Here is a 14504-nt window from a genome sequence, read left to right as displayed (position 1 = left end):
TCGAACCAGGCTGAAGTGTGGGGGGTTGAGGCCTCCTTTTCTGAGCATCTTGTTGGTGAATGTGCAGTCGCTTGAAAAAAAGGTTGACTATTTCAGGGCAAGGCTGTTGTATCAGAGGCTGATGAGGCTGATGCCTCTTGTTTGCTATATTGAGGCTTGGTTAGCAGTGAACAAGCCAGGCACAGCTATCCAACCAGAAGGTTCTACAATTTTCAGAATGGATTGAACCTCTCATTCTGGTAAGGAAAGAGGCGGTGGCGTATACTTTTTAGTTAATTTTTGTTGACGCATGGAGGTTTGGGTTATGTCAACTTCTTAGTCACCTGACTCAGAACAACTAATGATTAAATGCAGAACATTCCACTTGCTTCAAGAGTTCTCGTCCGTGATCTGGACCACAGTTTATATACCACCAGTGGCTGACTATAAGCAAGCACGTGATGCTGTCTGTGAACAAGAAACAGCACATCCCGATGCATTTCAAATTATAGTTGGCAACATTAACCTGGCCTGTTTGAAGAAAACCCTGCCCAATTATCACCAGCACATAACCTGTTGCACCAGGGGTCCCAGCACACTAGACCACTGCTACACTACGATAAGGAATGTATATCACTGCTCTACTCTCTGTATACATGTGACTGTGTAGCTAAGCATAGCTCAAACACCATCTACAAGTTTGCTGATGATACAACCATTGTTGGTAGAATCTCAGGTGGAGACGAGTGAGTTATTCCGACTAGTAGAATGGTGCCACAACAACAACCTGGCCCTCAACCAGTAAGATGAAAGAGTTGATTGTGGACTTCAGGAAGGGTAAGATGAAGGAGCACATACCAATCCTCATAGGGGATCAGAAGTGGAGAAAGTGAGCAACTTCAGGTTCCTGTGTGTCAAGATCTCTGAGGATCTAACCTGGTCCCAACATATTGATACAGTTATAAAGGCGGCAAGACCGCGGCTATACTTTACTAGGAGTTTGAAGAGATTTGGCATGTCAACAGATACACTCAAAAACTTCTATAGTTGTACCATGGAGAGCATTCTGACAGGCTGCATCACTGTCTGGTATGGAGGGGCTACTGCACAGGACTGAAAGAAGCTGCAGAAGGTTGTAAATCTAGTTAGCTCCATCTTGGGCACCAGCCTACAAAGTACCCAGGAAATCTTTAGTAAGCAGTGTCTCAGAAAGGTAGTGTCCATTATTAAGGACCTCCAGCACCCAGGGCATGCACTTTTCTCACTGTTATCATCAGGTAGGAGATACCTGAAGCCTGAATGCACACACTCAGCGATTCAGGAACAGCTTCTTTCCCTCTGCCATCCGATTCCTGAATGGACTGAAGCTTTGGACACTACCTCACTTTTTTTCATATACAGTATTTCTGTTTTTGCACTTTTTTTAATGATCTATTCAATATACGTAATTGATTTACTTGTTTATTTACTATGTTTTATTTTATTTATTATTATTCTTTTTCTGCCTGCTAGATTATGTATTACATTGAACTGCTGCTGCTAAATTAACAAATTTCACGTCACATGCCGGTGATAATAAACCTGATTCTGTTTCTGATAACTTTCCTTCCTAAGGCCACATTTTGGCAAGTTGGATCATTTGTCTGTACCCATGCTATCTGCAAACAGACAGGGCCTAAAGAGCAAGGATCCAGAGATCAAGACAACTAAGGGGAGGACACAGGAGGCTGAGGAACGGTTACAGGATTGCCTTGAGTCAGTGGACTATGTTCAAGAACTCATCTGAATGACTACACCAGGGTCATTAGAGACTTTAGTAGAACAGCTGTGGATGAGTGTGTCCATTCAGGGTTTTCCACAATCAGAAGCCCTGGATGAACAATGAAATCCAAAAACTGCTGAGAGTCAGTGGAGAGGCATTCAAGTCTGGAGGTCAAGAATATTACAAAAGGTGCAGGTATGATCTCTCAGGCGAAGTGGAGATTCTGGAATCAACGAGGGATGCTGGACAGATGTGGCAAGCTTTAAATGCCATAGCCTCCTACAAAGTTCAATCTTGCAACATAGGGGACAGCAGAGCTTCGCTTCCTGTTGAGCTCAATGCCTTCTATGTTTGCTTTGACCACCAGAACAGGGAGGAAGCATCGTGCATCCCCCATCTCCCAATGATCCTTTGGTCTCAGTATCTGAAGATGATGAGTAGGCTGCCTTTGAGAGAGTGAACCCAAGGAAAGCACCTGGTCCAGATGGAGGACCTGGCTGAGTACTGAAGACCTGTGCTGCCCAACTGGCTGGTGTGTTCACGGATATCGTCAACCTCTCGCTTTGGCAGTGTGTGGTACCCACCTACTTCAAGCAGCCTTCAATCATACCAGTGCCCAAGAAGAGTGTGGTGACCTGCCTAAATGACTGTTGCCTAGTGGCACTTATATCCACAATGATGAAGTGTTTTCAGAGGCCAGTGTTGAAGTATATCAGTTTCTGTCTGAATGGCGACTTGCATCTGCTCCAATTTGCCTACTGGTCTATAGCAGATGCTATCTTGTGGGCTCTTCACACAACTATGGAACATCTGGACAGCAGAGATGCATATATCAGGATGCTTTTTATCGATTAGAGCTTGGCATTTAACACCATCTTCCCCTCAAAACTAATCAGTAATCTCAATACCCTCTTGTGTAATTGGGTCCTGGATTTTCTTACTTGTAGACTGCAGTCAGTTCAGATTGGCAAAAACACCTCCACAATCTCTGACAGCACAGGAGGACTGCATGGATGTGTTCTTAGCCCCCTGCTCTACTCGCTTTACACCTATGCCTGTGTGGCTAAGTACAGTTCCAACACTGTATACAAGTTATCTGATGTCACCACTGTTGTGGGCTGTATACAGGAGGGAGATTGAAAACTTGGCTGAGTGGTGAAATAACAACAACTTCTCGCTCAATGTCATATAAGACCAAGGAACTGATCGTGGACTTCAGGAGAGGAAAACCAGAGGCCCATGAGCCAGGAATCATCGGAGGATCAGGGGTGGGGCGGGTCAGTGACTTTAAATTCCTGGTTGTCACTATATCAGAGGACCTGTCCTGAACCCATAATATAAATATTAATGTGAGGAAAGCACAAAAGAGCCTCTATATCCTCAGGAGTCTTCAGAAATTTGGCATGTCATCAAAAACCTTGGCAAACTTCTACAGATGTGTAGTGGAAAGTCTGCCGACTGGCTGCTTTACGGCCTGGTATGGGAACACCAATGGCTTTCCGTGGAAAATCCTACAAAACGTAGTGGATTTGGCGCAGTTACTGCCCTCGAACCATCAGGCTCTCAAACAAAAGGGGACAGCTATACTCATTTAAGGACTCTGTTATATTGTTAGTTCATGCTCATTATTTATTGCTGTTTATTTATAACTGGCATTTGCTCAGTTTGTTTACAGTTTGTAGTTCATGTTTACAATTATTGTTCAATAGATTTGCTAAGGATGCTTGCAGAAAAAGAATTTTAGGGTTATACATGGTGACATGTATGTACCCTGATAATACATTTTTCTTTAAACTTTGAACTAAAGGTTCTAGGCAACACACATGACATAGTGGAAAAACTCAGCATGTGAGGCAGCATCTATGGAGGGGAATAAGTAGTCCACACTTTCAACAGGACAGGAAAGGAAGGGGGTAGAAGCCTGAATAAGAAGATGTGGGGAGGGGGAGGAGTATAGACTGGCATGTGAAACGTTGATTGTTTATTCCTCTCCATGGATGCTGGCTGACCCGCTGAGTTCCGCCAGCATTTTGTGTATGTGTTGCACTGGATTTTCACTATCTTCAGAATCTCTTGAGTGTATACTTTGACATGGATATGAAAGGTTTAGAGGGATGTGGGCCAGACGCTGGCAAATGGGATTAGCTTAGATGGGGGCCTTGGTTAGCATGAACCAGTTGGGCTGAAGGACCTGCTTCCATGCTGGCTCCATGACCTAACCACAGCAACTTTCAATCCATGTGGAAAATTGACATAAACTATAGAGAATCAAACGTTTGTGGCTCTGCTTAATTCATTATGGAAGGACAGCCTGCTCACACCCATTTTATACTCCTGGTGAGTTGAGTTGTACCCAATATTTCAGGAGACAATATACAGGAGTTAGTATAACATAAAGAGGCTGTGTGTGTGCAGTTTGGGAATGACTTTGCACCTCTATGGAAAGGTGATTCAAATGAATAATATGGACTTCATTAATTGCTTTTCATGTTGGATGCAAATGGAAAAACTGATTAACTGCAGGCACCAGATTAACAAGAAATTCAAATAGAATGTGGGGTAAATAAAAAGATTTTGATGTAGGATGGATTACTAGTGGTCAGTATGATTCAATGGGACAAAGGGCCTGTTCTCTTAGTGTACCACTATAATGCTATAAAATTGATAGGAAAAATGGCATCAAGGCGTTCCTTCTACAAGCCCCAGGCTAAGCCGAGACGCTGCTGTGTTTTCCTACAATAAGTGGCCAAACGTTACTACCCTGAATACTTGCCACCATCTCCCCTCTAGAAATAATGAGATACAGGTTGCTTATGATTTAGCAGATTTGGAGAACTGAACAGCTTTCTTCTGTTCTTTACAAAATGAGTCTGCACCAACATTTATATTCAGAGTATTGGGCTAATTTGGGAGTATATTGAAAACGTTCCAGAATAATCTGCATTTTCATTCAAACTCTTCCAGGATTGCATGGGACATCACCAGTGTCTTAGAACAGGGGTTCCCAACCTTTTTGATACCATGAACCGAGGGGTTCATGGAACCCAGGTTGGACGCCTGTTTTAGAAGGAAATGTGTGGATGATCTGTGCAGCTCTTCAGGAGTACCAAAACTGAATGGAGCAACACAGGGGTCTAAGCTTTCATTCTCATTCACTTGGTGCCAATATCTATCTGACTCTTTGTGGTTTGGTTGTTATGCATCTGAAGCACTTGTCGCCATGGCAGTCTGTTGGAGTTGTTGATTTATTCTTGATTGTTGGACAGAATGTCACAGATGTCCATTCTCTTGCTACTCTAGCAATTATTCCTGATGACAGACCTTTTCCACTGAGTTAGATGTTGTCAGGAGGTCCACTATGTTATTGGTCCTGGGAGGATTGATAAGCTGAGCCAACATATTGACAATTTTCAATGATCCAAAACCAAACTCAAGCGCATCCAGTTTTGGCTTCTGGATATAGGCTTCTGCTCAATTGCCTTCAACAGTGCTAGATGTTAATGAATTGCTATAGCAGCACAATATTCAATTATCTCATCGCTGAGTATTTAATGAAACAGCCTCTCAGCAATTTGGCTGATCATCAATCAATCAATGCAGTCGACATTTCACAACATTCAAAATATGGAACAGCTCAAATACATCATGATTATTATTTAATCATTTAAGAGCACTTCTGCTCTACCCATTCCTCTGAAATGCAGTCATAACTGAGAGTACAAAGGAAGCCTCAGTGATCCCATTGTGACAAGGCCCTTTTCAACTCTAGTAGCCTAGCAACAAGTTGCATTATATTATCTGGCAATGTTACAGCATGATGTTTTATTATACCTGATGCAATACTGCTTACCTGTAAGATTAATGTGTCTGCATGGCTGGCGTTAGGTTGGACAAGACACAACAGTTTCGTGCTATGGACCAATACTCTGTTTGGAAAAAAGGAATATGTCATCTTCAGGACGTACACCACACGTATGAGAGCCATCTTTTACTTTGTGTGTTGCAATTTAACTCAGCAATTTGCAATATAGCTGCTGAGACTCACATTGTAAATTTTCTTTCTGTTGAAGGCAGGAGGCAAATTCAGTAAGGCTTTAAGCCAGTAGTGTATTCTCACCAGAGAATGAGTCAGAGATGTGAAACAGTTTCATGTGACGTATAAATCCTGGAACTCTGACTCATGCATTGAAGCCCCAGTTGAGACTCAGTGCTAGCACAGGCTGGGAATTTGCTTCTCTTTGGCAGAAATTTCATTTACAACCTTAAATTGGGCTTTCAAACAAAATTATTGCAATGAGTCACAGAATCATAGAAAGCTACAGCACAGAAACAGGCTCCTTTAGCTCACCTAATCCATGCCAAACAATTTTTAACTGTCTAGTCCCATCAACCTACACATGGACCATAGCTCTCTATACCCCTGCCGTCCGTGTGTCTATCCAAGCTTCTCATAAACATTGCAATCGAGCTTGCATGCATCACTTGGACTGGCAACTTGTTCCACACTCTCACGACCTTCTGAGTATCCTCTCATGTTTCTCTTAAACTTTTCACCTTTCACGCTTAACCCATGACCTCCAGTTGTAGTCTCACCCAACCTCAGTGGAAAAAGCCTGCTTGCACTCACCCTATCTATATCCCTCATAGTGTTGTATACCTCTATCAAATCTCCCCTCAATTTTCTATGTTCAAGGAATAAATTCCTAACCTATTCAACCTTCTCTTGTATTTTGGGTCCTCCAGGCAACATCTTGTAAAATTTCTCTGTACTTTTTCAACCTTATTTACATCTTTCCTGTAGGTAGGTGACCAAAACTGCACACAATGCTCCAAATTGGGCTTCATCAATGTCTTATACAACTTCAACATAACATTCCATCTCCTGTACTCAAAACTTTGGCTTATTAAGGCCAATATGCCAAAAGCTTTCTTTATGACCCTGTCTACCTGTGCTTTCACTTTCACATGAATCATGGACCTTGATTCCCAGAACTCTTTGTTCCACCACGCTCCTCAGTGCCCTACCAACCACTGTGTATGTCCTACCATGGTCGGTCCTACTGATGTGCAACACCTCACACTTTTCTGCATTAAATTCCATCTGCCATTTCTCAGCCCATTTTTCCAGCTGGTCCAGATCCCAGTGCAAGCTCAGATAGTCTTCCTCACTGTCCACTAAACCTCCAGTCTTGGTTTTATCCACAATATTCTTGATCCAGTTAACCACATTATCATCCAGATCATTGATATAGATGACAAACAATAAAGAAGGCAACACTGATTCCTGTGGAACATAACTAATCGCACGCCTCCAGTCAGAGAGGCAACCATCTACGACCACTCTCTGACTTCTCCCACAAAACCAATGTCTAATCCAATTTACTCTTCTGGAATGCCAAGCAACTGAATCTTCTTGACCAGCCTCCAATGTGGGACCTTGTCAAATGCCTTGCTAAGCTCCATGTAGACAACCTCTACTGCCATGCCTTCATCAACTTTCCCAGTAACTTCCTTGAAAAACTCTATAAGATTGGTTAGACATGACCTACCACACACAAGTCCATGCCGACTATCCTTAATCAGTCCATGTCCATCAAAATACTCATATCTGGTCCGTTGGAATACCTTCCGATAACTTTCACATTACTGATCTCAGACTCACCAACCTATAATTTCCTGGTTTATATTTAGAGCCTTTGCTAAACAGTGGAACAACACCAGCTATCCTCCAATCATTTGGTACCTCACTTGTCGCTAAGGATGATTTAAATATATCTGCTAAGGCCCCTGCAATTTCTGCACTTGCCTCCCACAAGGTCTGAGGGAATACCTTGTCAGGCTCTAGGAATTATCCACCCCAATTTGCCTCAAGAAAGCAAACACCTTCTCCCCTGTAATCTGTATATGGACCATGACCTTTGTGCCTCACCTCTATAGATTCTGTGTCTCTCTCCCAAGTAAATACAGATGCAAAAAATTCCATTTAAGATCTCCCCCATTTCCTTTGGCTCCATGCATGGATTACAATTCTAATCTTCCACACGGCCAATTTTGTCCCTTGCAGATCTGTATAATCCCTTAGGAAATTTCCTTCACCTTGTTTGCTAGGGTAACCTCACGCCTTTTGTTTGCCTTCATGAACTCTTTCTAAAACGTTTTCTTGCATTTCTTATACTTAAGCAACTGATTTCTTCCTACCTGCCCATACCTCCAATGCACCTTTTTTTTTCTTGGCCAGGGACTCAATATCTCTTGAAAACCAAGGTTTCTCAAACCTGTTGTCTTTACCTTTTATTCTGACAGGCACATACATGCTTTGTACTCTCAAAATATCACTTTGAAGGGCTCCTATTTGCCAAGTACACCTCTGACAGAAAACATCCTGCCCCAAACTACGCTTGCCAGATCCTTTCTGATACCATCAAAATTGGCCTTTCTCCAATTTAGAATTTCAACCTGCAGACCAGAGCATATTTCAGATTTGTTTTGAAACTAATGGCATTTTGATCATTAGATGCAACCTGTTCCCTACACAAACTTTTGTCATTTACCTTGTCTCATTCCCTAAAAGGAAATCAAGATTCGCTCACACTTTCGTTGGAACTTCTATGTCCTGATTAAGAAAACTTTCCTGAACATACTTGACAACTCTATCTAGACCTAGGGAGCATTTCTTGCAACAGTCTGCAGTCTCTCTACAGACTTGTTCCCCTAAATCCCACGGACTGTTGGGTGGTCTATAATATAGCCTAATTAATAGGATCATAACTTTCTTATTCCTCAGTTGCACCCGAACAGTCTCACTAGGTGAGTTCTCCAGACTGTGCACTACCATGACATTTCTTTCTTGATGCTGATTGGTGGGTGATGTGTTACTTTCTGTGAGAGGAGGGAGTTGGCGATTTGGGGTCTGATGTTCTTGTAGGTGTTTTTCTGTCTGAATGATCTGTTAGTTTTTTGAGTGTGAGAGAGGTGGTTGGGGGTTTTGATGCTATTGTCACTGTTCTTTTCTGTGAGGGAGGGGGTTGTGGGTTTAATGCTATTGTCTGTTTTTTTTGTGAGGGAAGGGGTTAGGGATTTGATGTTATTGTTGTTTTTTGCAAAGGAGGGGTTCTGGGGTTTGATGTTATTGTTGCAGTTTTTTTGTGAAGGAGGGGGTCGGGGGTTTGTGGTTTTTGATGTTCTGGCCACTGTTTTCCATGTGGGCGATCTGTTAGTTTCTTGCACGGGGGAGGAGGTGGGGGTTTTGTTTCTTTTTCTTTTTTGTTCTGACTGAGGGGGTCGATGTCTTTTCTTTCAACAACCCCCATGGTCTTTCTTTATTCCATGGCTATCTGCAGAAGACGAATATCAGAGTTGTATTGTACATGCATACTTTGACATTAAAAATGAACCTTTGAACCTTTAGTAATGCCGCCCCTCCCTCCCCCTTTAATCCTTTCCACTCTAAAACCACAGAACCCCAGAATACTGAGCTGCCAGTCCTGCCCCTCCTGCAACCAAGTCCCACTAATGGCTACAATATCATAATTCTGTGTGTTGATCCATGCTCTGAGCTTATCCGTCTTTCCCCCAATACTTCTTACACAAAAATATACACAGCTCAGAACATTAGCTGCACCATGTACAGTCTTTTGATTCCTGACGTTGTCTGACAGTTTAGCAACATCTGACTTCACAACCTCTCCACTATCTGTTTTGGCACTCTGGTTCCCATCCCCCTGAAACTCTAGTTTAATCCCCACTCCACATGCAGAATTAGAAATCCGCTAGGCTTTTGGTCCCCCTGCAGTTCAGGTGCAAAAATCCTCTTCCATACAGGACCCACCTTTCCTGGAAGAATGCCCAATCATCCAAAAATCTGATACCTTCCCTACTACACCAACTCCTGAGCCTCATGTTAAACTGCATAACCTTCCTATTTCTGGCCTCACTAACACATGGGATGGATAGAAATTCTGAGATCACAACCCTGGAGGTCCTGTCCTTTAACTTAACTCCTAACTCCCTGAACTCACTTTGCAGAACCTCATCACTCTTCCTCCCTATCTCATTGGTACCTGCATGGACCGTGACCTCTGGCTGCTCACCTTCCCACTTAAGAACGCTGAGGATTCGATCTGAGATGTCCTGGAGCCTAGCACCCGGGAGGCAACATACCATCCAGGAATCTTGTTCTCGTTGACAGATCTCCTTTCCGTTTCTCTAACTAACAAATTCCCTATCACCATAGCTCTCTTCTTCTCTCCACTTCCCTTCTGACTCACAGAGCTGAGATCTGATCACTGTGACTGTTCACCCCTCCAATATTATCCAAAGTGATATACCTGTTGTGAGGAAGATGGCCACAGGAGTACTCTGCACTGACGGTTTAAACTCCTTCCCCTTCCTGACTGTCACCCAGTCTCCTGTTCTCTGTACTCTGGTGTAACTACCTCTATGTATGTCCTATCTATCACCCTCTTAGCCTTCTGAATGACCTGGAGTTCATCCATTTCTAGCTCAGAATCCTTCATACGGATTGTTACAAGCTGCAGCTGGATGCACTTCTTGCAGTGTCTGGGAACAACCAAGAGGACATTTTCTGTTTTTAATTGTGGATGGAAACACATTAAATCATTTGAAAGAGAGTCAGATAATTACTTGGAAAGGAAGAGATTAAAGGGTCATAGGGCTTCTATCCATACATATAAACATTGAGATTACTTAAATATGGACGATGCAATAAATGATATTACATTACTGAGACATGGTGGTAGTGAAAATAATTAACTGTGAAGCAATTAAATCAAGTACAAGTAATTTCTTTGGCAAAGACTAATATCTCAGGCAAAAATGGAGGTTCATTCTGGAACATCTTTATGGTATTAAATATGGAGAAACAATTTACTGAGCAGCACACAAAATAAATCACAGCATTCAATAGTCATTTTTGACAGAAGCATAATTACACAAAGTTGTGAAAGGGAAGGAGATCTGAGGTGGGAAAGGATCTGAGTGTACCTCGCAGAAAACTCTCTGACAATGTGAAATAAGATTCAGACTAACGAGGAAGGCTATAATGATATTCAACCGTTTTCTTGCAGTCATTGGTAATCCACAGTGCATGGCAAGAGATGCATCACCCTTAGCCATTGTTAACTTACTGCTGAGAGCTGTAGACAGCCATGGATGCTCTTGCTAAGGTTTCAACGTTTTTGGAGCACTTGCTGTTGTCAGAATGGTTGCCAGTGGCTATACGATATCCATGCAATACCAGACTGAGTGTTGCCTCACAGGGCAATTTCCAAATCTCGATGGGCATGCATATTCTGAAATGGAAACAGCACCTTGTTTAACCGAAAACAGAAAATAATTCTTGGGCAACACATAATCGGCCTCACGGATACAGCAGCATCATAGGAGGAAAGAATCGTTGATGGTTTGGGCTGAAGTCCCCCAATAGGGCTGAGAGCAGAGAGGCAAGATGGCCACCATAGACCGAAGAAGGAGAGTGGCAAAAAAGAACACCGAGGGGATGGGGGATGAGAAAGGGTGCAAGATGATAGGCAGTTAGGTCAAGTGAACGGGAATGGAGTTGGTAGACTCTGGCAGCTGAATGATAGACAAACATAGACAAAGAGAGAGGAAAAAGAAAGAAAACAGCAAGATGGGAAGAGGGGAGTGTGAAGGCCGGAGTTGCTGCTGGAGGGAGATAAACAGGGACACCAGTGCTGGATTCTGATAAGTGAAGAAGGTGAGACTGGAAGAGGAGAAAGGAAAGGTGGAACCAGATGAGAGGTTGGGGAAGAGCTGTGTGACGTTGGTACATGGAGGAGAGGGATGTGGACAAAGATGGGTGAATGGGGGACTGGGGAGAGTGTGGAAAGGAGGATAAAAATGACAGGACTGGACGATCAGAAGAAAGGGAGTTGGAAAGGGGGTGGTGAGAGGGGGAAATAAAAGCAGGTGATTGATACCTGAGATTTGAAGACTGAGTGTTCAGGCCATTGGTTTTTATACCACCCAGACAGAAGTAAGGTGTTTTTCTTCCAGTTTGCACTGAGCATCATCCTGGACAGGTCAGTGTTTGAAAGGAGAGGAGAGGTGAAATGGTCTGCAACCAGATGCTTGGGATGGCCATTGCAGACTGAACATGCAGTACTGTGCGAAAGTCTATAGCCGGGGTGGTGAAGATTTTTGTGTGGTACTGGGAAGGGAGCAGGGAGAGGGAAGCATGGTTGGGAAAAGGAGAAGGTATACGAGAGGGAGTGGGAAGTACCAGAGAGGCATTCTGTATTGATCACTGACTTTGGTATCTCAGGGCTGGGTGTGCCTACACCATGCCACCTCTCCACCCCGGCACTCCTTCTCTGCCACCTGACCAGCACCACTCCCGCAGCACTCCACCCTCACTGCCCCACCATGTTTTGCTCCCACAGATTGACAAACTCGCTCTCCGCTCCAGATTGATAAATACAGTACTGTGCAAAAGTCTTAGGCACCGTAGCTAAACATATGTGAAATGGCTACTGAATCTATGCTTGGTCTTGCCAATGTAGAGCAGGCAACATTGAGCACACTGAATGAAGCAGACAAGGATGGAGGAGATGCATGTGAATCTTTGTCTCCCTTGAAGAGCTCTTTAGGTCCTGGATAGTAGTGAGAGAAGAGGTATAAGGACAAGTATTACATCTACTGTGAGGGCAAAGGTAAGTGCTAAAGGTAAGTGAAGGATGGGTAGAGAGTGATAAGTAGAGCAGGGTTTCACAAAGGAAAGGGAAGATGAATTCCTAGGGAAGACAAAAAGGAGTGGGAGGAGAAGATATGGTTGGCAATTGGATCATATTGTAGTTAACAGAAAAATAAGGGATGGTGTGCAGGGTGTAGTGGGTCATTGGGTGAAGGTAAAGCGCAGGGGAACTTACCTCTGTTCTATCTGGGTGAAGGCAGTATGAGATACAGAGGAGATGTGAAATAGGACTCTATCAAACACAGCAGAAGGGAAGCCAGCAATCTGGAAAAAGGAGGCCATCTTGGAAGAGAAAGCCTCAATCAGGGAGCAGAAATGAGAAAGTCAGAGGAGTTGAGAGAAAGGAATCACATCCACACGAGAGACAGGATAGGAAGCAGAGTCATCTTTGTAGCTATGGGAGTTGGTTGGTTCAAAGTAAATTTCAGTGGATAGTTTGTCTCCTGAGTTGGAGTCAGTGAGGCTAGAAAAATGGACAGGTATCAGAAAAGGTCCACGTGAATTTGAGAGCAGGGTGAAAGTTGGTGGCAAAGGTGATAACATTGATGAGTTCTGCATGGGTGCAAGAAACAGCGCTAATAAAATCATCAATGAAATGGAGAGGGAATTGGGGAGAAGGTTTGGGACAGGGACTGTTTCACATAGCCAACAAAAGACAGGCATAGCTGGGGTCTATGTGGGTGCTCATGACCACACCTTTGATTTGTAAAAAGTGCGATGAGTGAAATTAGTTATTTGAGGTAAGAACAGGTTCAGCAAGGTGGATAAGAGAGTTCGTGCAGGGGAAATGGTTGGATCATCATTGTGGAATGAAGCAGAGAATTTTCAGACCTTCCTAATGGGAGATGGAGGTGGATAAAGTTTGGACATTCATAGTGAAAATGAAGCACTTGGAGCTGGAGAATTTAAAGTTGTTAAGTAGTGGAGAACATGTGAAGTAGGAAGGGACCTCACAAGGGGAGAGAAGGTGGGGTCAGATTAGAGCAGGCAGAAACAATGGGACATTCCTGTTTGTGGATCTTGGGTAAGGGATAGAAGCAGGAAATTTGGGTTGAGTCACCATCAGATTAGAGGCTGTGGAGAGATTTCTTGATGTAATGAGATTTGTGACAGTGCAGGAGGTAATGGCCTGGTGTTTGTCAAAGAGGGTTATTATCCAGGGGTTGATAAGAGGAGGCATCCAAGAACTATTGCCTGGCCTCTGCAAGGTACAGGTCAGTCCATGAAAATGACCCCCACCTTGCCTTTGTCTGTGGGTTTGATGACTAGATAGCAACTGGTGCAAAATGAATGGAGGGTTGTTTGTCCAGAGGGGGTGAGGGTGGAGTGGGTCAGAAAAGTGAAGACATTGAAATGGTTCATTTAACTGTAACTTAGGTATGACCTGTAAACTATTTTCTGTCAAACATACCCAAGCCAAAGAGTAAAGCTCAACAAATTCTATGTCAGAATGCAGCATCAAAGGTTTTTCCACTGTGGGAGTAAATTATTTATTTTGAACATCTATTGCACTCCTGTCACTCCATATCTTAATTTTTAAATGGGTTTAAATCCAAGAGATTCAGAAGAATGCAACAATGAGTTTAGGCTGACTCCTGTAAGGTCACAGTGATTCCTATATGCATTACCCACCTCTGGTTCCATCTAGCCAAGTGAAAAAGAGAAGGTTTTGTGATGCAAATTTCTTCTGTTTTAATCACTGGACACAATTTGTTGCCTCCGTATTTCAAGGAACAAGAAACAAATAAGTTCTCGTAGCTATACCAGGAGGGAAAAACAAAACGTTAGTCTGGATCTGGCAATGTCTCAAAGTTCAGCTGTCATCAGCAGTAAGTCAATTAAGTTAATGATGAGAAATATTAAGGCCACAGGAGCTTCAAATGCATTAAGCAAATAAAATGTACATTGAGATTAATAGCGTTGACAATATAAGTGCACATTTCATGTTACTCATTTCCATATCCATGCTTTGATTAACTTTGAGCAGACTGAACACTAATGATGGCAAGAAACAGAAGCAGAAAATGCAGG

General features: G+C 43.1%; 1 protein-coding gene across 12 annotated transcripts in view; it reads right to left on the bottom strand.

The window, feature by feature from the left end:
- LOC132403864 (phosphatidylinositol 4-phosphate 3-kinase C2 domain-containing subunit beta-like) overlaps positions 1 to 14504 on the bottom strand; it is a 255698-nt gene that overhangs the window by 138031 nt on the left and 103163 nt on the right. For all 12 annotated transcript variants that reach the window (XR_009515373.1, XR_009515375.1, XR_009515374.1 and 9 more), the window contains 3 exons: positions 14106 to 14231; positions 10888 to 11052; positions 5592 to 5667 (listed from right to left, as the gene is read on the bottom strand). Coding sequence is in view for 7 of the 12 variants with exons in the window: in XM_059987618.1 (XP_059843601.1) it covers positions 5592 to 5667; positions 10888 to 11052; positions 14106 to 14231 (367 nt within the window). In the remaining 5 variants the exon portion in view is untranslated. The remainder of the gene's footprint in view (positions 1 to 5591; positions 5668 to 10887; positions 11053 to 14105; positions 14232 to 14504) is intronic.

The sequence above is a fragment of the Hypanus sabinus genome, chromosome 13 (genome assembly GCF_030144855.1).
Source record: "Hypanus sabinus isolate sHypSab1 chromosome 13, sHypSab1.hap1, whole genome shotgun sequence".
Taxonomy (NCBI): Eukaryota; Metazoa; Chordata; class Chondrichthyes; order Myliobatiformes; family Dasyatidae; genus Hypanus; species Hypanus sabinus.
The sequence above is the reverse complement of the archived record's forward strand: the minus strand, read 5'-3'. Positions and strand labels throughout refer to the sequence as shown.